Below are 25457 nucleotides of genomic sequence, written 5' to 3'. Positions count from 1 at the left end.
CCTAGTGACTGCTTCTCAACCTTATATGACTAGGAGAGGGAGAGAAGGCTTTTGAAAGTAGATACCATTTGAGCTAAGACTGGAATAAAAGAGAGAGAGAGAGAGACGATAGCTAGGTGAAGAACCAGGTAGGAGAAAGGAGGAAATGGATGACCCAGGAAGTAGCCAGTTTAAGTCCTGGGGAAATTTTTTAATGATTATGTTCCCTTTCTAAACAGGCAGCTATGTAAGGGTGTTGCCCTCAGTTCAGATGTGTTTAATCTCATAAAGGCAACTGGAACACATATTCTAAAGCTTTCCTTAGCTGGTCTTCTTCCAGTGATAAAGGGTAACTTAGAGAGTGTCTATGAATTATACTTTATTAAAGCCTGTTTGCTCTGTGATTGAAGAATAATTCATGTTGGGTGCATAAGAATTGTATTGTATACAATGTATACCTAGGCTTTTCTTTCCGTGATGGAAAGAACTTACTGAACCTGCACTTTAGGTATCCTACAGAAATCTCCCTAAGGGAAACAAAAAATTAATTACGCAGTGAGTGCTCTAACGTAAAAGAAAAAGTACAGGCTTTGGAATGAGAAAGCTGTAGATTCAAATCTCAGCTCTTTTAATCACCAGCTGATTAACTTTATGTGGATTTCTTAATCTCTAAGTCTGTTGCCTTGTCTTTTAAGTAAAGATATTAATATTGGCAAAAAGCATTTGAGGACCTTTAAAGTGCCTGCTATAAAGCCACCATTTAGCCCCTGTCTACTATTATTATGACTTTCACTACTGTCAATTTTTAAATGCATTTTATGCTTTAGACTCCCAGAGCTGTTATCCTGGCTGAAACAGTTACAAGTAAAATTGCATAATCCTCCCACCATCCATTATCCACCCAGCCAAGGACAAATGGACATGTGTGTCACATGTGGCAGCCAAGAAGGTCTCTGTAAGGTAAGACTGGAGGGAAAGGCACCCGCGGGAAGAATCAAATACTACGTTCACCCAGATGGCCATCTCTCCCTTAGCCACAGAGCATCGTGTTCTGTGGGTTACGAAGGCTTCCTTGTCTTCACCTAGAATCATAAGTGGAACTTAAAGACATTCACCAACCTGATTTCTCTTAAACAGAGATCCCACCATCAATGACCCAGAGCTCTGAGTCATTAGGACAAGATTCCTGTTCAGGGAGAACTCAACCCCCACCTGCAGCTTAGTGAGCGCTGCTTAGTTTCATCTAGCTCGGAGATTCAGGCTACATTTCAGTTATGTTTGTGGTTATGACATATCAATGCATGACTTTTAAATTCTTCGAGGGTGTATCCTGATACCCCTGAGATGAAACGTCATTCCTTTGTGTGTCTGCTGGTGTCATCGTCTGTGCTGGCTGCCTCTTGTAGCCTGACTCCCTCTTGGATGTGCTTCTCCACGTCTACGTATACGTCTGTGTCTGCGGCTGACTTCTCCTCTGGGTTACTTTCTCTCTCTCTTTCCCTCTCTCTCTCTCTCTGTCTCTCTGCCTCTCTCCTGGGTTCCAGGGACTCCACAGAGGTAACCACCACTGGGCGGGGGGGGGTCCCCCGATAAAGAGACTGCATATATGGTTCTCTGTTTCATCTATTTTTTTTCTTTTCTTTTTCATGAATAATTAGTCCTGGATAAAGAGGCTCTATATTCAGTCCTCACATCTAGATGCAAGTATGACTCTTGTTTATCTCAAAGCAGAGTAGCTTTCTTGCTCTTCTTTTTTATGTAAATGTGAAAGCTGGTTAGTTTTAATGAATTTTAATTAAAATATTATTACATAATAACGTATTAAAGTAATAAGACTATAATTTTCCTCCCTCTTTTTGGACTTAATTAGGAAAAACAAAAGGATTAGCTGCTGTTTCAGTTTTATTGTTGAAGAGAAATATTTGTGATGCCCCAGACAAGTAGGGAAAAAAAAGGACTTTGGTGAATTTCTTTTCTTAGGAAAGAACACTATGTGCCTTTCTTTTTTCCAGAAAGATGCACAAGAAAGTTTCTTCTTTGCCTGTTGCAGCATCAGTCATATCAAAGAGGAAGATAGCATAGATGGCCAAATGCATCAGTAACTCAGTGGCTTATAGCCATGCTTGTTACAGAAGCCTCCTGGGAATCTGGTTTAATATTTCTCCCACTTTGTTCTCCAGGATGGATATTAATGTATGGGAGCCCCGTGAGGCTGGGCCCCCACACCTCCTTCCCCTTCACACACACACCTTCCCTGGGCATCGCACCCAGGCGATCACGTCCATGCCATTAACTCCAGGCTCCCTGCACATCCACGCAGCCAGCCACCCACCTGATCCAGCCTGGGATGGACCAAAGCACACTCACCTGCTCCTCCCTCAGAACAGACAGCGTTGGGGGTATTTTTCAGTCAGTGGCACCCCTCCCACCACCTCCCCACCTGCACAGCCAGAAATCCAGGGGTCCCTCCTGACACCTCTCCTTCCTCGCGCCCCCTCAGTCCACAGTTACGTCTGCTGGTTCTGATTTCCTAAATGCCGCTCAGTTCTCTCCAGCCCCGCCATCATCACCCCATCCAGACCACCCTTACCTTTCCCAAGGACTGCAGCAAAAAACCTCCCAAATGAGCCTAAAAACTTCCCAGACTCCACCTGTACTCTCATTCCTTTTTTTTTTTAAATTTATTTATTTATGGCTGTGTTGGGTCTTCATTTCTGTGCGAGGGCTTTCTTTAGTTGCAGCGAGCGGGGGCCACTCACTGTCGCGGCCTCTCTTGCTGCGGAGCACAGGCTCCAGACGCGCAGGCTCAGTAGTTGTGGCTCACAGGCCCAGTTGCTCCACGGCATGTGGGATCTTCCCAGACCAGGGCTCGAACCCGTGTCCCCTGCATTGGCAGGCGGATTCTCAACCACTCTGCTACCAGGGAAGCCCTCTCATTCCTTTTTGATACCTTGAGTTTGCAGCCAGAACGACTTTCTCAAATGCCTGTCTGGTCACCTGACTCCCTGGTCCCGCCCTCTACTTAAAATTCTCACTGGGCTCACTTGGCCCAAAGGCCTCCCTGGGACGCTCTCTGCCCACTTCCCTCTGACCTCCTTCCACTCTCCTCTTCACACTCCACCTCAAGCCACAGGATTCTTTCAGTTTCTCAAACTGTGTAGGTATTGTCACCCCTCCTCCTACTCATCACTTCCTCAGGGAAGCCTCCCCTGATTGCTCTAAGTTCCCTGAGTGCCCAAGTCCTCCTACAATGAGCACTTAGAGCATTGGCATCTATACGTAATAGCGCCTATCACTGATTTTACATATGCATTTATCTGAGTCATTATTTGATTAGAATCTAGCTTTCAGTGGGCTAGCACCTCCATGAGGGTAAAAACCATCCCGCTATACTCATCAGTTTACCTCCATAGGTCCTGGCTTAGAGCAAAGATTTTTAAATTATTCAAAGAAGGAATACATGAATTTTAGGAGCCAAACCAGTTATATATATATATATATTTTTTAAACCTAGAATGGAGGTTTGCAAACTGTGGCTTGAGAGCCAAGCCAGTCCTTGTCTGATTCTGTAAATAGAGCTTTACTGGAACTCAGCCACACCATCGGCTGATGTATTGTCTACGGATGCTTTCTCACCTTGAGGCAGAGATGAGTAGTTGCAATGGAGACACCGGGGCTCACAAAATACATCCCATCTGGCATTTACAGAAAACTTGCCAACTCCTTCTCTAGAATCCTAGTGAGCCCAAACCAAAAAAAAAGAGGGGGGGTGGTGGCTTCTAAGACTGGAAACCAAACTAACCAAGCTAACCTATGCTTCTTTTTTTAGGTATTTGAAATGATCATTAATCCTGGAGATAATATCCTCGTAAATGAACCTATTTATTCAGGAACAATTCATGCTGTGAGTACACATTTCTACAAAAGGCCACTCTCTTTCTTATAACAAATAAGAAGAAACCACTGCACCTTGAGAATTATCTGTCCACTGAAACATAAAATAGCATCTTTCTTCTTAAACGGGAGAATCATTAATATATGTAAAATATGTGAAATGTACCCTCTGCTTTATACATTTCTTCTTACAAAGTCTAAATGTAGGGGTGCTAAAATTGGGTTGTGCAAAATCATGTCCAGATTCCTTAATATTTCACCTGAAATGTGACTTAATTTACAAAGACGTTTTTTCACTACCATCTATATTACCACACGCCTAAGGATGACCATATGTCAATGGAGAATAACCGTACAGTAGCATGGTATGATTAGGACTTTCCTCTCCAGTGTTAATTAGTGGGACTCTGATATCCAGAACGAGGAGTCGGATCACCTGCTCTGCTGTACCCTGGTCAGAACACACCACTGTCGGGGGCACAATACTTTTGGGTCGATGTGAGTACAGACTGGAGCACAGTCGGAGAAGAGCGACCAGAGTGAACAAACAAACGGAAATAATACCATAGGTTGAATTGTTTTAGGAACTATGCTCTTTTCTGCAGAAAGAGAAGACTCCACGGGGGCATGAGAATTGTCCTCAAGTACATTAAAGCTAGCCACGTGACAGAGGAGTTAGATTTGTCTGTGCATGTCCTCAGGTTCATACAACTGGAACCAAAGGATGGAAACTACAGGAAAACAATTTCAACTCAATGTAACAACTGTCTAACCATCAGCCTTACCAGCTCTCTGAGGAGTAAAGCACTGCCCATCACTGCAGGGGCTCAAAGAAAGAAGCCAGACACAAAAGGACAAATATTGTATGATTCCACTTGTACTAAATATCAAAAATAGGCAAATTCATAGAGACAGAAAGTTGATGAGAGGTTACCAGGGCCTGGGGGAAGGGGAAATGGGGAGTTGTTGCTTAATGACTACAGGGTTTCTGTTTGGAGTGATGAAAAGATTTTGGAAATTGATAGTGAGAGATGCACACATTATGAACGTAATTAATGCCACTGAATCCCACACGTTAAAATGGCAGATTTTTTGTTATATATATTTTACCACAATTTTTAAAACTAAAGTAAAATAATGGCCTTAATCATTGGATACTAATTATTCATTATTTTCCTAAACTCCAAAGATGTAAGATTACACAATGCCTGTAAATGTAAAACTTGTGTCTATGTAAATAGCACAATGCACACACGTTTTCACACGCCCAAACAGAAACCAATGCCACACTGTGAGGGAATATAATGACGGTCCATGTGTGTTTATCTCATGGCCCAATATCAACTCGTTTTATTCATGTAGATGTGTTTTTAAAGTCTAAGACCTTTTAAATTTGCCATAAGTAGGGTCTGGATTATTCTCACTTAGTGCATAAGTCTACATTTGACTACTCATATATGTGTTTGCATTTTTTTTCTGAGAACTTCACTCAATTATTGGGTTTTTTTCTTAATTTTTACTGAAATATAGTTTATTTACAATGTCATGTTAGTTTCAGGTATACAGCAAAGTGATTCAGATATATATATATCTGTTCTTTTTCACATTCTTTTGCATGATAGGTTATTACAAGATATTGAGTATATACTTCCCTGTGCTATACAGTAGGAACTTGCTGTTTATTTATTTTATATATTGTAGTATGTATATGTTAATCCCGAACTCCTAATTTATCCCTCCCCACCTTTCCCCTTTAGTAACCATGAGTTTGTTTTCTATGTCTGTGAGTCTGTTTGTTTTGTAAATAAGTTCATTTGTATCCTTGTCTTAGACTCCACATATAAGTGCTATCATATGATGTTTGTCTTTCTCCGACTTACTTCACTTAGTATGATAATCTCTAGGTCCATCCATGTTGCTGCAAATGGCATTATTTCATTCTTTTTTATGTCTGAGTAATAGTCCATTGTATATATGTACCATATTTTCTTTATCCATTCATCTGTTGATGGACATTTTAAGTTGCTTCCATGTCTTGACTATTGTCAATAGTGCTGCTATGAACATTAGGATGCATGTATCTTTTTGAATTATACTTTTCTCCATATATATGCCCAGGAGTGGGATTGCTGGGTCATATGGTAACTCTACTTTTAGTCTTTTAAGGAACCTCCATACTGTTCTCCATAGTGGCTATACCAATTTACATTCCCACCAACAATGTCAGAGGCCCTTTTCTCCACACCCTCTCCAGCATTTATTATTTGTAGACTTTCTGATGATGGGCATTCTGACTCATTTGAGGTGGTACCTCATTGTAGTTTTCATTTGCATTTCTCTAATAATTATGGATGTTGAACATCTTGTCATGTGCCTGTTGGCCATCTGTATGTCTTCTTTGGAGAAATGTCTACTTCAGTCTTCTGTCCATTTTTTGATTGGGTTGTTTATTTTTTGCTTTTTTGTTTTTTGATATTGAGTTGTATGAGCTGTTTGTATACTTTGGAAGTTAATCCCTCGTCAGTTGCATTGTTTGCAAATATTTTCTCCCAGTCTGTAGGTTGTCTTTTCATTTTGTTGATGGTTTCCTTTGGTTGTTATTTAATAAGTCCCAATTTTTTCTTTATGAACATACAACATAAAAATACAAGACTTTTATAAAACTGTGTCTATAAGCAAGGCCACTACTTTGAACTTCAGCCTCTGCAGTTGGTACAGTATTGAAATACTTCCACATGCCTTGATGAGCCACTGCCATTATGCTCCCTGGCTCCCCTGGCCCCTCTCCTAAGACCACCCTGAACCCCCCATGGTACAGAGCTAATGCTGGCCTGGCATGGGGCCTATAGGATGTATCTGAAGTGCCCATGCTACACCACTTGTCCAATATTTTTAATATCACCTCTGCTTACAACTATTTTACGTATTAGCATCACAGATGCTTTATATGATTAATTTACTTTGTAAAAAAATTCCTTAATAAACTCCCATTTTATGAAGCAGTTCTAACCATAATTATAAAGATGATACAGTCAGAAGAGGCTGGGTTATGCTGTGGAATAGCTGACTCCTTATCTCACTGGCCTATGGCTGCAAAGTCCTGTCTTTCTCTCACATGCCGTGTCCACGGTCAGGCCCCCGAGCTCTGTGCCAGGCCATCTTCATCCCAGGCCCCAGAGTGACAGAAGCAGCATCATCTGGACCGCTGCCAGTCTTAGAGCAGAGGGGACAGGGAACGAGAGACACAAGCTGGGATTTAAAGCTTCTGCTTGGAAGGAACACCCATCACTTCTGCACGCAATTCATTGACCAAAGCCAGACCCCTGGCCAAGCCTGACATATATGAGCAGGGAAGTCCACCCTTCCTCTAGGAATTGACAGGAGATATTTTTGAACCATAATGGAAGCTTAACCAGGGCAACAATGGAATCAGAAAATACAACCTCAGCCCTTGGGTGTAGGGCTGAGTGCAGGTTTGTGTTTAAGGGTATAAATGGTAATATTTTCGTTACTGTAAGAACCAGTGACTAGGATATTTTGTATCATGTCTGAGTCTTGGGTTTTCTTTCCTCCTGTCCTCCACAGGTGCAGCCTCTGGGCTGCAACATGATTAACATTTCCAGTGATGAGCACGGGATTATTCCAGACTCCCTCAGAGAAATACTTTCCAGATGGAAACCAGAAGATTCAAAGAACCCCGAGAAAAACACCCCCAAATTTCTTTATACTGTCCCAAATGGCAACAACCCTGCCGGGAACTCATTAACAACTAACCGCAAAAAGGAAATCTATGAGGTATTTTCAAAGAATGGGTTCCGTGGCTGTGCTCTTGTTTCTTTCTGACCCCTTAGAAGAGTGCTCTGCAAGTTCCTTCTCTGATTAGCCTCTCGCTCTCAAGGAAGATGATTTTTAATAAAAGGGTCCCCATGAATTTAAAGAAACTATTATGCTCTTGCTGACTATGAGGTTTTCCTTTCCCTTTAATTGATATTTTGGTTGAAAGAGATGTTACGGTTGGTGTAGTGTTAAACTCACCTCTTCCTCCCCTCTCTTCCTTCTGTCTTCCCCTCATCCCCACCTCCAATCCATCCCGTGGCTCCCACCACCAACGTTATCCAAACCCACCGTCCCCTCAGCCGCCCGCCCTCCCGGGCCCTGTGACTGCCCCCCTCCTCACAGCTCCTCCCCCGCTCGTGGCGTCCTTCCTGCTCAAGTGTAGATCTACAAGCCCTTCTCCAGCTGCTTCCCCGCACTTAAAAGATGAGAGTCCTTCACCTGCCACACACGGTGATGCGACCTGGGCCTTGGTTCTCAGGCTAGGGTCTCCCACATCCTTCTTGTTGCAGCTACACAGCCTTCCTTCCGTCCCTTACACACCTATGCCTTCTATAAACGTCTATCCCTTAAACATGCCAAGTATTTTCTCACCCCCAGGGCCTTTGCCCCTGGTCCCTCAGTCTAAAATCTTCTCCCCCGTCATCTGCACGCCTGAGCCTTCCTGCCAGCCTGAGCTCTCCTGGAGCTTCCGTGTCACTCTCTCTATCTCAAACATGACCCTCTTTAACCTTCCGCCCAGCCCTCAAAGCCTCCCTCCTAATCGTCCTCTGTTCACTATCCACTGGCGCATGTTCGTTCTGTCTTTCCCACCAGAACGTAAGTTCCCTGAGGACAGAGCTTTCAGGGCTGGTTCCTGTCTTCATCCTGCTCCTAGGACAGGGAGCCCTCAGTAGCTTCTTGGGTGAATGAATGAATGAGTACAAAGAACTATGATTCCAACTGATTTTCATCTTCGAGCGATCTGAAGAAATAAATATGCTCCTTTAACTTTTTTAGCTCGCAAGAAAATATGACTTCCTCATCATAGAAGACGATCCTTACTATTTTATGCAGTTCAACAAGGTAAGTGCAGTGTCAACTCAGCCCACAATCAGTAGATAAGTGGCTGTAAGTTACTGCGCTGATTTGAGTTTAGCCGGGCTGCTGAGTATTTTCATCTCTGGTATTACTGCTCTTTCTAGAAATTCCTTACCTTTAGAACAGCGGCTGGCTCTCTGTGCCAGGCACGTGGAGGGTCGAGTGAGTCAAGGGTGAGGGTCGTCTGGACTCCAAATCCAGATCGTGGCTCCTTCGACATCGTACCAGGGTTATGCAGTGGGCGTCTCCTTGGGTGTCAACCTCGGTCTCTTGCGGGTGGCTGATGGGCCGAGGACGTGGGAGCTGTGTCCAGGCTGAAGGAGAAGGAGGGCCGCGCTCAGTCAGTGAGGTGGCGGTGGGCAGAGGAGGGGCGTTCCTAGCATCATGCTGCCCACTCGCCATCCCTGTCACTTAGGGCCGGGGACTTACCTGCAGAAGGATGGACTTTTAGATCCCTTCCCACTATATACGTACACCACTGTGAACGAGCATGGTTTCCTAGGAGACAACGGTAGTGGTACAGACTCCCAATGCCCAATTCCTCAAAATCCAACACTGTATTTGCTCTCAGGCCTGCACAGAACAAACACAGGGACTCAGTCCCCACTTTATATCTACGGAGAAGAAACAGAACTCTTGGCTTTTTATCTAGTTTGCCTGAATACCACGTCTGCCTGCCGCCCACCTTCAACACGACCATGGCCCCCTTTCTCGTTGGCATTTACTTGTGAAGTAAATATGGAAGTTTCAGCATTGCACACTGACTACACTGCTCATCTTCATTTGCACCTTTTTTGTGTTTCTAGTTGGTCTAAGGGTCAGCGTTCTCTTTCTAAACAGCCCTGAATGCTGATGGCCCTCTTCGTTTTGGTCTTTTCCAAACTAGTTTTTCTTGAATCCTTCCTCGAAATCTGTTCATCCTGGATCTCAAGCCTTGGGACAAGGAGGTCCTGTGTGAGGTTTCCCTAAACTCATGGGAGTGGCATCGTGAGCAAGTGAGAGGACGTGTGTGTGTGTGTTTGGCAGAAAAGCCGTGAAGATCGGCAGATACGAATAGAAGAACATGCATCTCTGGTTCTTACGCCATTTCAAAGGGCTGAGATGAAGACAAGAAAAAGGATGTTTGTCCTACTGTTCTCCAAATCCATTCCTCCCCACTCTCTGCACAAAGTAGGGATACGGTCTCTATCAGACTTCCCAAACCAACAGTATTTTTCTTCCATTTCCAGCCCTGGGCACCGACTTTTCTCTCCATGGACATTGATGGGCGTGTCATCCGAGCTGACTCCTTTTCCAAAGTCCTGTCCTCTGGGTAAGGCCCTGGCTGTGCCTTCAGGCTGCATCTACAGGTGACAGAGGCTGCACCTCAGCATCTTTTAGTGCAAACAGTTCTTCTCATTTAAGATGCCTGTATTCCCCATTTGACTGACTATTAATACCAGGCTTTTCTCCCAATCTGTCCCCTGTGGTCAAAGATACTTGGCCATTAAATTATAGCTGTAGGGGGACTGGTCAGGTTTTTGGTTACATCTACGAAAGAGCACATTTAGAAATACATGGTCTATTTTAAGTGTACAATTAAGTTTAAATGTGTATTTTAAATAAGTAGTTTTATTAGAATGTGTTAACTGTCTAAGTGTGTTTGTCCCCAGGTCACAAAATTCTCCCCCATGAAATCACTAACGTGGTATTGTTAATGCAGGGTTGGTATTGTGCCTTTTCTCTCTTTGTGCAGGTTGCGAATAGGGTTTATAACTGGTCCAAAGCCCTTGATCGAGAGAATTGTTTTACACATACAAGTTTCAACAATGCATCCCAGCACTTTTGCCCAGGTACGGACAACTTTGGAAATAGGAATTTTTTTGAATCAGATCATAAAACCAAAGAGATGTTGGCAAATAAGACTGAGTGAACATGGCAGGGAGAGAAATCACTGATTGCATCTCTAGTTCCAGTTAGGAGACCACACACAGCAGATGTTTGCTCTAAAAGGCAAAAGAGATTTGAATGGACCTGGTGCTGTTTCACAGTGTAGACCAAGCTCCTTGAGGGTCAGAGATCTTATTCATCTGTGTCCTGGCATCTAGCTCAGGAATCCCATAAAAACTGTGTTGGACTCGACAGGACGGAAGAGGTTTGGTGAAGTAACACACCGTTAGCTTCGTTGTCCTGGAATCTGAGAGCAAGGATTCCAGACCCGCGTGGTGGCCCGACGTCTGCCTTCACTGCCCATGTGCTAAGCTCCCTACAAACAACGGCTGGAATGTATTTTAATTAAATACAGTAAAATTATTTGTGGCGAATGTATAAATTTCTTCACACGCTTTGAGAAATGATTGAACCCATCCCTAAGGCAATCTTGAGAACCAACGATAAGGACAGGACTGCTACCTAAGAACTCAAAAGGTGTAGTTTATGTAGAATGGACATTTCTTTGACATTATACACTCCACAAAGTGCACGTGTCCCCGTGTTTTATCAAGTTGGGGACTTTTTCCATATTTTCTGTATCTGTTATCAACCAAATTTCACTATCCATTTACAACATTTAGAACTTCCATTTTGGATAGAAAATCTCTGAATATATTGTATAACTTCATGTATCGACTGTATGTGGTTTTGGGGGGGTTTATTTGTTTGTTTTTTTGTCAATTTATCTCTTTATTTTTATCATAACATTTGTTCAATTTCTGGAACTAATTTTTTTTTAAACATCTTTATTGGAGTATACTTGCTTTACAATGTTGTGTTACTTTCTTTTTTTTTTAATTTATTTTATTTTATTTATTTTTTATTTTTGGCTGCGTTGGGTCTTTGTTGCTGTGCGTGGGCTTTTCTCTAGTTGCAGCGAGCGGGGGCTACTCTTCGTTGCAGTGAGTGGGCTTCTCATTGCAGTGGCTTCTCTTGTCGCAGAGCACAGGCTCTAGGCGCGCGGGCTTCAGTGGTTGTGGCACATAGGCTCAGTAGTTGTGGCTTGTGGGCTCTAGAGAGCAGGCTCAGTAGTTGTGGCACACGGGCTTAGTTGCTCCGCAGCATGTGGGATCTTCCCGGACCAGGGCTCGAACCCGTGTCCCCGGCATTGGCAGGCAGATTCTTAGCCACTGCGCCACCAGGGAAGCCCCTGTTGTGTTACTTTCTGCTGTACAGCAGAGTGAATCGGCTATATGCATACGTATATCCCCATACCCCCTTCCTCTTGCATCTCCCTCCCACCCTCCCTATCCCACCCTTCTAGGTGGACACAAAGCACCGAGCTGATCTCCCTGGCCTATGCGGCTTCTTCCCACTAGCTATGTTTTACATTTGGTAGTGTATATATGTCCATGCCACTCTCTCACTTCGTCCCAGCTTACCCTACCCCCTCCCCGTGTCCTCAGGTCCATTCTCTACGTCTGCATCTTTATTCCTGTCCTGCCCCTAGGTTTTTCAGAACTTTTTTTTTTTTTTTTTAGATTCCATATGTATGTGTTAGCATACAGTATTTGTTTTTCTCTTTCTGACTTACTTCACTCTATATGACAGACGCTAGGTCCACCCACCTCACTACAAATAACTCAATTTCATTTCTTTTCATGGCAGAGTAATATTCCATTTTATATATGTGCCACGTCTTCTTTATCCATTCATCTGCCGATGGACACTTAGGTTGCTTCCATGTCCTGGCTATTGTAAATAGACCTACAATGAACATTGTGGTACATGTCTTTTTGAATTATGGTTTTCTCAGGGTATATGCCCAGTAGTGGGATTGCTGGGTCATATGGTAGTTCTATTTTTAGTTTTTTAAGGAACCTCCACACTGTTCTCCATAGTGGCTGTATCAATTTACATCCCCACCAACAGTGCAAGAGGGTTCCCTTTTCTCCACACCCTCTCCAGCAGTTATTGTTTCTAGATTTTTTGATGATGGCCATTCTGACTGGTGTGAGGTGATACCTCATTGTAGTTTTGATTTGCATTTCTCTAATGATTAGTGATGCTGAGCATCCTTTCATGTATTTGTTGGCAATCTGTATATCTTCTTTGGAGAAATGTGTATTTAGGTCTTCTGCCCATTTTTGGATTGGGTTGTTTGTTTTTTTGATACTGAGCTGCATGAGCTGCTTGTATATTTTGGAGATTAATCCTTTGTCAGTTGCTTCGTTTGCAAATATTTTCTCCCATTCTGAGGGTTGTCTTTTGGTCTTGTTTATGGTTTCCTTTGCTGTGCAAAAGCTTTAAGTTTCATTAGGTCCTATTTGTTTATTTTTGTTTTTATTTCCATTTCTCTAGCAGGTGGGTCAAAAAGGATCTTACTGTGATTTACGTCAAACAGTGTTCTTCCTATGTTTTCCTCTAAGAGTTTTATAGTGTCTGGCCTTACATTTAGGTCTTTAATCCATTTTGAGTTTATTTTTGTGTATGGTGTTAGGAAGTGTTCTAATTTCATTCTTTTACATGCATGTAGCTGTCCAGTTTTCCCAGCACCACTTATTGAAGAGGCTGTCTTTTCTCCATTGTATATTCTTGACTCCTTTATCAAAGATAAGGTGACATATGTGCGTAGGTTTATCTCTGGGCTTTCTATCCTGTTCCATTGATTTATATTTCTGTTTTTGTGCCAGTACCATACTGTATTGATTACTGTAGCTTTGTAGTATAGTCTGAAGTCAGGGAGTCTGATTCCTCCAGCTCTGTTTTTCTTTCTCAAATTGCTTTGGCTATTCGGGGTCTTTTGTGTTTCCATACACATTGTGAAATTTTTTGTTCTAGTTCTGTGAAAAATGCCATTGGTACTTTGATAGGGATTGCGTTGAATCTGTAGATTGCTTTAGGTAGTATAGTCATTTTCACAATGTTGATTCTTCCAATCCAAGAACATGGTATATCTCTCCATCTGTTTGTATCATCTTTAATTTCTTTCATCAGTGTCTTATAGCTTTCTGCATACAGGTCTTCTGTCTCCTTAGGTAGGTTTATTCCTAACAGTGTAAATTGGAGTGTTTCTTTAATTTCTCTTTCAGATTTTTCATCATTAGTGCATAGGAATGCAAGAGATTTCTGTGCATTAATTTTGTATCCTGCTACTTTACCAAATTCATTGATTAGCTCTAGTAGTTTTTTGGTAGCATCTTTAGAATTCTCTGTGTATAGTATCATGTCATCTGCAAATAGTGACAGCTTTACTTCTTCTTTTCCAATTTGGATTCTTTTTATTTCTTTTTCTTCTCTGCTTGCTGTGGCTAAAACTTCCAAAACTATGCTGAATAACAGTGGTGAGAGTGGGCATCCTTGTATTGTTCCTGATTTTAGAGGAAATGGTTTCAGTTTTTCACCATTGAGAATGATGTTGGCTGTGGGTTTGTCATACATGGCCTTTATTACGTTGAGGTAGGTTCCCTCTATGCCCACTTTCTGGAGAGTTTTTATCATAAATGGGTGTTGAATTTTGTCAAAAGCTTTTTCTGCGTCTATTGAGATGATCATATGGTTTTTATCCTTCAGTTTGTTAATATGGTGTATCACATTGAATGATTTGCGTATATTGAAGAATCCTTGCATTCCTGGGATAAACCCCACTTGATCATGGTGTATGATCCTTTTAATGTGCTGTTGCATTCTATTTGCTAGTATTTTGTTGAGGATTTTTGCATCTATGTTCATCAGTGATATTGGTCTGTAGTTTTCTTTTTTTGTGACATCTTTGTCTGGTTTTGGTATCAGGGTGATGGTGGCCTCGTAGAATGAGTTTGGGAGCGTTCCTCCCTCTGCTGTATTTTGGAAGAGTTTGAGAAGGATAGGTGTTAGCTCTTCTCTAAATGTTTGAAAGAATTCGCCTGTGAAGCCATATGGTCCTGGTCTTTTGTTTGTTGGAAAATTTTTAATCACAGTTTCAATTTCAGTGCTTGTGATTGGTCTGTTTATATTTTCAATTTCTTCCTGGTTCAGTCTCGGAAGGTGGTGCTTTTTTAAGAATTCGTCCATTTCTTCCAGGTTGTCCATTTTATTGGCATATAGTTGCTTGTAGTAATCTCTCATGATCCTTTGTATTTCTGCAGTGTCAGTTGTTACTTCTCCTTTTTCATTTCTAATTCTGTTGATTTGAGTCTTCTCCCTTTTTTTCTTGATGAGTGTGTCTAGTGGTTTATCAATTTTTTTATCTTCTCAAAGAACGAGCTTTTAGTTTTATTGATCTTTGCTATTGTTTTCTTCTTGTTTATTTGAGATTTTTCTTGTTTCTTGAGGTGTGATTGAACTTAGTATGATTTTAGGCAGCCTCTCTGCTAATGGGAGGGGTTGTGCTCCTGTCTTACTAGTTGTTTGGCATGGGGCGTCCAGCACTAGAGCTTGCTGGCCATTGGGTAGAGGTGGGTCTTAGCATTGAGACAGAGATCTCTGGGAGAGCTCTTGCCGATTGATATTATGTGCAGCCAGGAGGTCTCTGGTGGTCCAATGACCTGAACTTGGCTCTCCCACCTCAGAGGCTCAGGCCTGACACCAGGCCGGAGCACCAAGACCCTGTCAGCCACACAGCTTAGGGAAGCCTTCAGCCAAACAGAAACATGGCGAATGGAGCACACGCCTGTAGAAACCCTCTACGACTGTATGTGTTTTATATTTAGAGACCATCCAGGGCGGCAGTTATTGGGTGGATCTCAGGCTGCACAGTCTGATTTAAGTCCAGGCTCTTTGAGGAGCAGTGACCTCAGGAAATTTAACTTCACCTCGTGCCTCAGTCTCTTCCTCAGTAGATTAGAAATCATGACCTGCCTAATAAGGGTATTATGAAGATCAACTTAGCTGAAATACGTTCATATGGTACAGCAGTTTCTGGCACATAGGAAGGACCATATAAATATTTGTTATTTTTACTATTATTCTTGTCATTGTTAATAATCAACCTTATTATAAATCGCTAGCTCTACAAAGCTTGGTGCAGCTTGTAGCATCCTCTGAGGGTGGTTTGCACATGATCAAGAGTGGTTTGCTTTTACGTTTGGGCAAAAAATACATTTTAGAGGATGAATGATGACCTTATTACTGTCTCATCCCTTTTAGCTCCTGGTATCACAGCTTCTGTACCAATGGGGAGAAGAAGGCTTCCTGGCTCATGTAGACAGGTATTGTATTTTAGGTTCCATACTTTATATAGAAATGGACTTCAGTCTATTAATTTTCATTTTTGAACTATTCCAAAATAATGGAAAAACCACAATGGTAAAAAGTTTACCACCCAACAGGTCAAATAAATATGCTTCTATTCCCTCATCAAGAATTCAACATTTTCATCAAGATAGAAAACAGATTCTTACAGACTGGACTTCAGAGCCTTTTAATTTCTGCAATCAATGTACTAAACACACCTTTTCGTCTTATTGTTCTTTTAGGGTTATTGATTTCTATAGAAAGCAAAGGGATGCATTATTGGCAGCTGCAGACAAGTGGTTAAGTGGTGAGTGGAACTTATATCCTGTCCTGAGATGAACTGTAGCCCTTATATGAGTGAGTGATACACACCACAGAGTACTGTTAATAACCCTGGGGAAGGAAACAGGGTCCAGGAGTATTCTTGTCAAGAAAATGTTACCTTATAAATAATCTCAGAAGTAACAGCACAAACCCTGGCACAATTCTACGCATTTCTACTATACTTGACTGCTGCAAAGAATCTGTGGTTTAAAGAAAAATGGCTAATTAGTCTAACACCAGCAATAATCTACTTAAAGCTAAATAATATCTGTACTCAAAAGGTTTTCAAAATTTTGCTCCAAATAGAAAAGGAATTGTGACATAACATATTCCTTTTCTAACTAGACTCTATAAAGACAAAATAGTACAATAGTACAAACTAAGTACACTCTAAGGTGGATTTCTCATTACAGATGATTTGCCTTTTAATCATTAACCTCATTAATCATTAGTATTTCTATTGCTAATTTGATTTCAGAATGCTTTAGATTTTATTTTCTATTAAGGAAGAAAGTAAAATGAATTACCTGGCTTTAATTACACCACTAAAAATGCCTTTCGTAGGAATAATAGTAAATACAAAGTATTCACTTCTTATTTCCCTCATATCTTGTTCCCTATGTAGTCCTGGTAAAAACACAATTACTATCTTTTTGATAAGAGTACTATTCTACCACTTCCTATAGTGAAGTTGAAAAAAAGGTTTTAATCAACATCAAGGTTTTTTTTTTAAAGGTAATAATCAAAATCAAAATAACTCTTTTTCCTTCTTGGTTTCTCTATCCTTATATTCCATGAAATATAAAGCCTACAAATACACCAGGAATTCCTGAATTTTAAGTACTTCTTAATTACATTGCAATAAAAACTTCAATTCATTGGAGTTCTGAACGATTATGTAAATGATAGGATTTATTGAAACACTAGAAGGCTCTAGAAAGAGTTGAGGAATCTTCTTCTAAAATTGAAAGAGCCACGTTTGGCTTAGGGACAGTTCTAAGAAAGGGAGGTGGGCATGGCACTGGATTTCCTGCACTGCCCTGAGACCCACTAAAATCAGAAATATACACGAGTCCCCTCTCTCCCTTTCAAACCCTCCCCTCACTTTTAAAAATAAAACTCAGAACACCAATTTTCAGGACTCCTAAAACTATATTTTTTAAAAATGCTATCCCTGAAGGAACTTTTTTGGAAATACTAGTTTACAGTTACTGCAATTTGTCATTTCAGCGATATAGCTGACATCATCAAAAATGGTCTCGGGAAATATTTCTTCTCTTCTTTTGTTTGTAGGTTTGGCAGAATGGCATGTTCCTACTGCTGGAATGTTTTTATGGGTTAAAATTAAGGGCCTTCATGATGTAAGAAAACTGATCGAAGAGAAAGCCTTTAAGAAAGAGGTAAAACAGGAAGAAAAGCTATATTTTTTCTTTAAAGTAATATCTTAATAAAAATGGCGAGAGATGTCTATCACTGCCCGCCAACCCAAGGCATAATGTTTGCCTACCAGATACATTATCTCCTTACTAAGATCATAATAGAGTTTGGGTTACAGAATTAGTCTCCTGGTCTAAACTAGGGGAAACACAGTCATTCAGCTCAGCTACTGATTAGCTTAGTGGCTAAGAGCACACTCTGGAGTCACGTCCTTGGGTGTGAACCCCAGCTCCAGCCCTGCCCTTATACGTGGTGTTGGGTAAAATGCAGATAATAAGAACCTCTCCCTCTTAGGGTTGCTATGATGATGAAAGCAGTCAATATGGATAAAGCACTTAGACTAATACCTGGCATATAGTAAATGCTTGATAAATATAAGCCATTAGTATTTACAATAGAAGGATTTTTTTTCCTGATTATGAAAGTAAAGCATACTCATGATAGCATTATACTTCATTGAAGCAGAATGAAAAATTTTTAAATAGCCCATAATTTTACCACCCAGATTTTATGACCACTTGTGATACATTTTCTTGAAGAGGCTGTATACATCTAGTATTTTGGCTATGAAATTATTTTTTTATTAAAGTATAGTTGATTTACAATATTACATTAGTTTCAGGTATATACCATAGTGATTCAGTATTTTTAAAGATTAGACTCCATTTAAAGTTACTATAAAATATTGGCTGTATTCTCTGTGCTGTATAATAAATCCTGTATCTTCTTTATTTTATACATAATAGTTTGTACCTCTTAATCCTCTACCCCTATCTTGTCCTTCCTCCCTTCCCTCTTCCCACTGATAACAACTAGCTTGTTCTGTATTATATGTGAGCTTGTTTCTTTTTGTTGTATTTATTCATTTTATTTTTTTAGATTTTGCATATATGTGATAACATGTTATTTCTCTTTTTCTGACTTGTTTCACGAGGCATAATACCCCTCAAGTCCATTCATGTCACAAATGGCAGGACTTCTTTCTTTTTTATGGCTGAGTAGTATTCCATTGTGTGTGTGTGTGTGTGTGTGTGTGTGTGTGTGTGTGTATACACACATACCACATCTTCTTCATCCATTCATCTGTTGATGGACACTTAGGTTGTTTCTATATCTTGGCTATTATAAATAATGCTGAAATGCATATTGGGGTGCATGTATCTGTTCAAATCAGTGTTTTCTTTTTTCCAGATATACACCCAGGAGTGGATTACTGGATCATATGGTAGCTCTATTTTTAGATTTTTAGGAACCTCAATATTGTTTTCAAAAATGGCTGCACCAATTTGCACTCCCACCAACAGTGGAGGAGGGTTCCCTATTCTCCACATCCTCGCCAACACTGGTTATTTGTGTTCTTTTTGTTAATAGCTATATTTACAGGTGTGAGGTGATATCTCATTGTGGTTTTGATTTGCATTTCCCTGTCGATTAGTGATGTTTAGCATCTTTTCATGTACCTGTTGTTCATCTGCATTTCTTCTCTGGAAAAACATCTATTCAGGTCTTCTGCCCATTTTTTAGTCTGGGTTTTTTTTTTTAATAATGCTCTGCAATTATGTTACATGATTAAAATTACACAGAAAAGTTTATATACTGTTTTTTTCACTTAAAATTAGCCTGCAAGGATTTCTTCTAGGTTTTTTTTCCTCCTTTTGTACTTAAATCATAAGTCTACTTAGATTTCATTCAGAGGCACTAATTAAGCTGAGACATCTAAATATGCTTCTGTGTAGCTTTCCAATTTACAAAATCAATCAACCGTTCTCCATTAATTAATTCCTTTATCATGTTTGTCACTCTTTTGTAAACACCAAGATCAGTTTCTAGTATCACTTTTGTCTTGAGGCAGTGAGTACAAATAACAGATCGTGTTGTTGTTGGCAAACTCCTGTGCTAGAGCATAAGAGACAGTCTAGAGGTCAGAGCTGGGAACTGGCTGCCTGGACCCGAGAGCCAATGCACTCCCCTGGGAAAGTCACTCATTCCCTGTAATCATCGTACTTGACCGCAGGACTCATGCTTTATGAATTGTTTTAACGTTAATAACAGCACACAGAAAGTGCTTAATAAATACTTAAATGACTTCACTCGTCTAAGTGCATTTTAGTACAATAAATCAATTTTATTACATTTTCTTTGCTTTGTTATCAATGCCATTATTATTCACAATATTTGATAAGTGGCTATTTGTTTGCATCCCTGAGCTAGGGGATAAGGACACAGGCTTCATATTTTATTATAGTTTTTTCAGTCCCTTTCTTTTATTCCATACACCCTGTCGCACGTACCTTTACCTTTTCTAAGTAATCCCTATCACTGCTGCCTTAGCCCAGATTTTGGTCACCTTGCAAGGAGATTACTGCCACCCCCTCCTTCTCTACAGAAACTTGCTTCTGACACATCCCTAAACTGCTCCCCAATACTGGCAGAAATGACGGTTTTCATTTCGTTGTGAATCAGGAAAAAAAAAAAAAAAACAACTCATCTTCAGCCTTGAAATTTTCTCCCCAGAATGCCCCCAAATCATTTCATTCCCAGCTCACCTAACTTCAACATCCAGGGGCCAGATTTACACCATGAAAAAACAAGCAGTTTCTTAAAGTTCTGAATGTCATGATTTTACTAGACAACAATCTCAAAGACTTAACACAACCCAGCTTAGTTCTGACTCACGCACAGTTTTCAAAAAAGGGGTCTATAACCTCCTCGCCTCCTGCCGTGAGTCAGAGACCCGGGTTCCATTTTACTTTCATTGATCTTTTCTATTGTCTTCTTAGTCTCTATTTATTTCTGCTCTGATCTTTATGATTTCTTTCCTTCTACTAACTATGGGTTTGGTTTGTTCTTCTTTCTCTAGTTGCTTTAGGTGTAAGGTTAGGTTGTTTATTTGAGATTTTTTGTTTCCCGAGGTACGACTGTATTACTATAAACTTCCCTCTTAGAACTAATTTTGCTGCATCCCATAGGTTTCGGATCATCATGTTTTCATTTTCATTTATCTCTAGGTATTTTTCGATTTTCTCTTTAATTTCTTCCATGATTCATTGGTTGTTTAGTAGCATATTGTTTAGCCTCCACATGTTTGTATTTTTTGCAGTTTTTGTTCAATATCCACAAATCAATCTGTGTGACACACCACGTTAACAAATTGAAGAATAAAAACCATATGATCATCTCAATAGAGACAAAAAAGCTTTTGATAAAATTCAACATCCATTTATGATAAAAACTCTCCAGAAAGTGGGTACAGAGGGAACACGCCTTAACATAATAATGGCTATATATGAAAAACCCACAGCTAACATCATACTCAACAGTGAAAATCTGAAAGTATTTCCTCTAAGATTGGGAGCAAGACAAGGATGCCCACACTCACCACTTTTATTCAACAAAGTTTTGGAAGACCTAGACACAGCAATCAGAGAAGAAAAAGAAATAAAAGGAATCCAAATTGAAAAAGAAGAAGTAAAACTGTCACTGTTTGCAGATGAGATGATGCTATACATAGAAAATCCTAAAGATACTACCAGAAAACTACTAGAGCTCATCAATGAATTCAGTGAAGTTGAAAGATACAAAATAAATACAAAGAAATTTGTTGCATTTCTATACACTAACAACAAAAGATCAGAAAGAGAAATTAAGGAAAAAATCCCATTTACCATCACATCTAAAAGAATAAAATACCTAGGAATAAACCTACCTAAAAGGCAAAAGACCTGTAATTGGAAACCTATAAAATGCTGATGAAAGAAATTGAAGACAACACAAACAGATGGAAAGATACACCATGTTCTTGGATTGGAAGAATCAATATTGTCAAAATGACTTTACTATCCAAGGCCAATTACAAGTTCAGTGAAATCCCTATCAAATTACCAAGGTCATTTTTCACAGAACTAGAACAAATAATTTTAAAATTTGTATGGAAACACAGAAGTCCCCTAACAGCCAAAGCAGTCTTGAGAAAGAAGAATGGAGCTGGAGGAGTCACATTCCCTGACTTCAGACTACACTACAAAGCTGCAGTAATCCAAACAGTATTGTAGTGGCACAAAAACAGAAATAAATATCAATGGAACAGTATAGAGAGCCCAGAAATAAACCCACACACCTATGGTCAATTAATCTATGACAAAGGAGCAAGAATATACCATGGAGAAAAGACAGTCTCTACAATAAATGATGCTAGGAAAACAGTACAGCTACATGCCAAAGAATGAAATTAGAACATTCTCGAAGATCATATACAACAATAAACTCAAAATGGTTTACAGACCTAAATGTAAGACTGGATATTATAAAGCTCCTAGAGTAAAACAGGCAGAACACTCTTTGACATAAATCACAGCAATATCATTTTTGCTCTGTCTCCTAGAGTAATGGAAATAAAAACAAAAATAAATAAATGGGACCTAATTAAACTTAAAAGCTTTTGCACAGCAAATGAAACCATAAAGAAAACAAAAAGGCAACCTACGGAATGGGAACAAATATTTGCAAGTGATGTGACAGACAAAGGATTAATTTCCAAAGTATAGAAACAGCTCATACAGTGCAATAAAAAAAAAAAAAAAACACACAAATAACCCAATCCAAAATTGGGCAGAAGACCTAAAAAGACATTTCTCCAAAGAAGATATACAGATGGTCAACAGGCACATGAAAGAATGCTCAATATCGCTAATTATTAGAGAAAATCAAATCAAAACTACAATGAGGTATCACCTCATACCAGACAGAATGCCCATCATCAAAAAGTCTACAAATAATAAATGCTGGAGAGGGTGTGGAGAAAAGGGAACCCTCGTACACTATTGGTGGGAATTTAAATTGGTGCAACCAGTATGGAGGTTCATTAAGAAACTAAAAATAGAGTTACCATATGATCCAGGGATCCCACTCCTGGGAATATATATAGAGAGAAAGGTATAATTCAAAAAGATAAATGCACCCCAATGTTCCATTGCAGCACTATTTACAATAGCCAAGACATGGAAGCAACCTAAATGTTCATCGAAAAATGAATAAATAAAGAAGATGCAGTACATATATCCAATGGAATATTATTCAGCCATAAACAAAGAATGAAATAATACCATTTGCAGCAACATGGATAGACCTAAAGATTATCACACAAAGTGAAGTCAGACAGAAAAAAAAACAAATATCCTATGATATCACTATATGTGGAATCTAAAAAAATTATACAAATGAACTTTTGACAAAATGGAAATAAACCCACAGACATAGAAAACAAACTTATGGTTACCAAAGGGGAAAGGGGGGAAGGGATATATTAGGAGTTTGGGATTAACATATATACACTACTATGTATAACATAGATAACCAACAAGATCCTACTGTATAGCACAGGGAGCTATACTCAATATTTTATAATAACCTATAAGGGAAAAGAATATGAAAAAGAAAAGATAGAGAGATAGATATACATATACACATATGTATAACTGAATCACTATTCTGTATACCCAAAACTAACACAACGTTGTAAATCAGCTATAGTTTAACTTAAAAAAAATGAAATAAAATAAAATGTTTTTTAAAATGATATATTTCATTGTTTGGATTTATTTTACTTTTCTAGTTATGTTAAACATTTATTCATGTTTATTACCATTTCTGTTTCTTGAATAAGCTGTCCTTGTCCATTTTAAAGTTTTTCCTCTGTTTCTGTGCATTCTTTATAATATATGGAGAAGAGGTAGAATTGCTGTATTTATTGTAAACACTGATTTCTATGCTTTTGGTTTTATTGTACAACATGCAGTAATTTTATATAAATTGATTTTTCTCTTGTGATTTCTTTCATTGCTTTTTAATTTTAAAAGTCATCCTCCACTCTGAGATTAGATTCATCTATATTTTCTTTTAGTTTTCTTTAATGGTACATCACCTGTTTTCCATAAACTCTCTTAGATATTCATGCTTCCTGGATATAAGTTCTACCTTGATAGTTCAGCTCCTTGCCCCTACTTCAGAGCATCCTTCTCTTTAGCTTCTCCAGAGCAGATGGACATGGTAAGTACAATATTCTCTTTAGAGTAAAACTAGATATCCATTTATTTTTTGTGTTCATTTTGGGAGTTACAACATTATTTGATATCTTCTTGGGTTTCTGCAAAATGGATATTAGTTGGAAAGTCATAAACTACCATTCAAAGAAGTTGCCAGGCTTCTATAGACAAATGATGCGACCAAATTGGAGTTGAATTTTATTGCTTTCATGAATACATGTCAGACCTGCTCAACAGTGTTGGCAGGTTATCAACACGTTAAAAAGAGAACCTCTTTCACTCCTTCATGGAATTAACATGAGCCATAGTACAAATTCATGAAGCCATCCATCTCTATCTCTTGAGGAAGGGTCAAATAGAATAATATTAATGATTAGAGTTAAGTAATTGCTTAATCACAAAGTCCAGCTTTAACCAGGATTACAGGAAACCAAGAAGCAAGTTCCTAAGAACTGTGTGTCAGGAACCCACAGAAGAGCCATAAACTGAAGAGTCCAGTAAGTGTAAGAAGAGTGTATACTTATCCTTGGAGATGGGTTGTCTCCGGGCGTGTTCTTGATTGACTTGCTTTCTCATGTCATTAAATATGCTTTTCATAAGTTATATATGCGTAGAGCTGGACAACTGAAACTATACAGAAGGCATGTGCAGGTGAGAGAGTATAAGAAAAAAATAATTCGTGTTCTGGGAGAAAATGATGATCTTCAGGAAATAAGGATTTGAAACATTTCCTGGGACTCTGATATGCTTCCGTCTACATATATTAGTGGACCTGACGGCCTCTGACCCAGATAAAACTGAGGTTAATCCTGACCTTTCACTGTCTGATCTCAACCTAAGATGGATACTCTTTGTTTTAATTTCTAAAGTTATGACAGACTTTTCCTAAACAGCATCCTAATTTTATTAATTCTTCTCTCTGTTCGCTTTTAGGCCTTCCAGGGATTAGCCCAACTTATAAAGGAATCTTTATGAAGAAATCGAACTCTTCATAGCACTCACGGTTTTCAGATAAATTATTTCTATGTTTCACCAGGAAGAAATGATTGTTGGTGTCAGACTTACAGATTGGGTTTCACCAAACACGTCATATCTGTAGTAATTTAACTAGACAACTTTTAAAGTGACCTTGAATGCATCAGATTGCCAAAATATATTTATAATCCACCTATACATGTTGATAAATTTTCAACCCACAAAAAAATATTTTTATCCTGGATTTTCTTGTAAAGATTTTTGTAGTTGCTTTATCATTTCCCATAAATTTTCTTTGAAAATAACATTTTTACAATAAATTATTTGTAAGCAAACAGTCATGTTCAAAATGGTATGTAATGTGAACTTTTCCTATTTTGAAGAAAATGTAATGAGAGCTTGTTGCAAAAATTGTTAGAATTTGACCATTATACATAATTTTTAGTAAGAGTATCACAGACATTATGTTATGGCACAGAAATCCATTTAAAATAAAATTCTGAATCTAAACATACCTAAACGTCTTCCTATTAATTCTAAGTAAGGAGGAGAGATTAAGGACTGAGAAAAATGTACTACATTGTATTTTTATGAAACTACACAACTTTCAAAAGCACATTCTTATCAGTTACTTAATTTCAATCTACTAGACTCCTTTGAGGTACTTAGGATACACTTTTAATGATTTTCTTTCTCACCTTTAAGATCTTTATTTTCCCCATCTGATTATTAAATATATGCTCACTTAATTTTTTTCAAACAACCCAG

The 25457-nt window shown here is 39.2% G+C and overlaps 1 protein-coding gene across 4 annotated transcripts in view; it reads left to right on the top strand.

Annotated features, from left to right (window-relative positions):
- Positions 1-25203, top strand: part of LOC103002354 (kynurenine/alpha-aminoadipate aminotransferase, mitochondrial) — a 31371-nt gene extending 6168 nt beyond the window's left edge. For 2 of the 4 annotated variants that reach the window (XM_057549104.1, XM_057549103.1), the window contains 10 exons: positions 807-939; positions 3809-3883; positions 7459-7668; positions 8707-8772; positions 10017-10099; positions 10523-10619; positions 15826-15887; positions 16155-16219; positions 17530-17636; positions 18865-19759. In XM_057549104.1, coding sequence (XP_057405087.1) covers positions 807-939; positions 3809-3883; positions 7459-7668; positions 8707-8772; positions 10017-10099; positions 10523-10619; positions 15826-15887; positions 16155-16219; positions 17530-17636; positions 18865-19041 — 1075 coding nt within the window. In that variant the 3' untranslated portion in view covers positions 19042-19759. Of the gene's footprint in view, positions 1-806; positions 940-3808; positions 3884-7458; positions 7669-8706; positions 8773-10016; positions 10100-10522; positions 10620-15825; positions 15888-16154; positions 16220-17529; positions 17637-18864; positions 19760-23616; positions 23719-24647 lie in introns of those variants that run through there. The other 2 variants (XM_057549106.1, XM_057549107.1) reach the window with 2 other exon arrangements.
- The last annotated feature ends 254 nt before the right edge of the window (positions 25204-25457 follow it).

Source organism: Balaenoptera acutorostrata, chromosome 6, assembly GCF_949987535.1.
Source record: "Balaenoptera acutorostrata chromosome 6, mBalAcu1.1, whole genome shotgun sequence".
NCBI classification, from domain to species: Eukaryota; Metazoa; Chordata; class Mammalia; order Artiodactyla; family Balaenopteridae; genus Balaenoptera; species Balaenoptera acutorostrata.
Note: the sequence above shows the minus strand (reverse complement) of the source record. Positions and strands in the feature narration are given on the sequence as shown.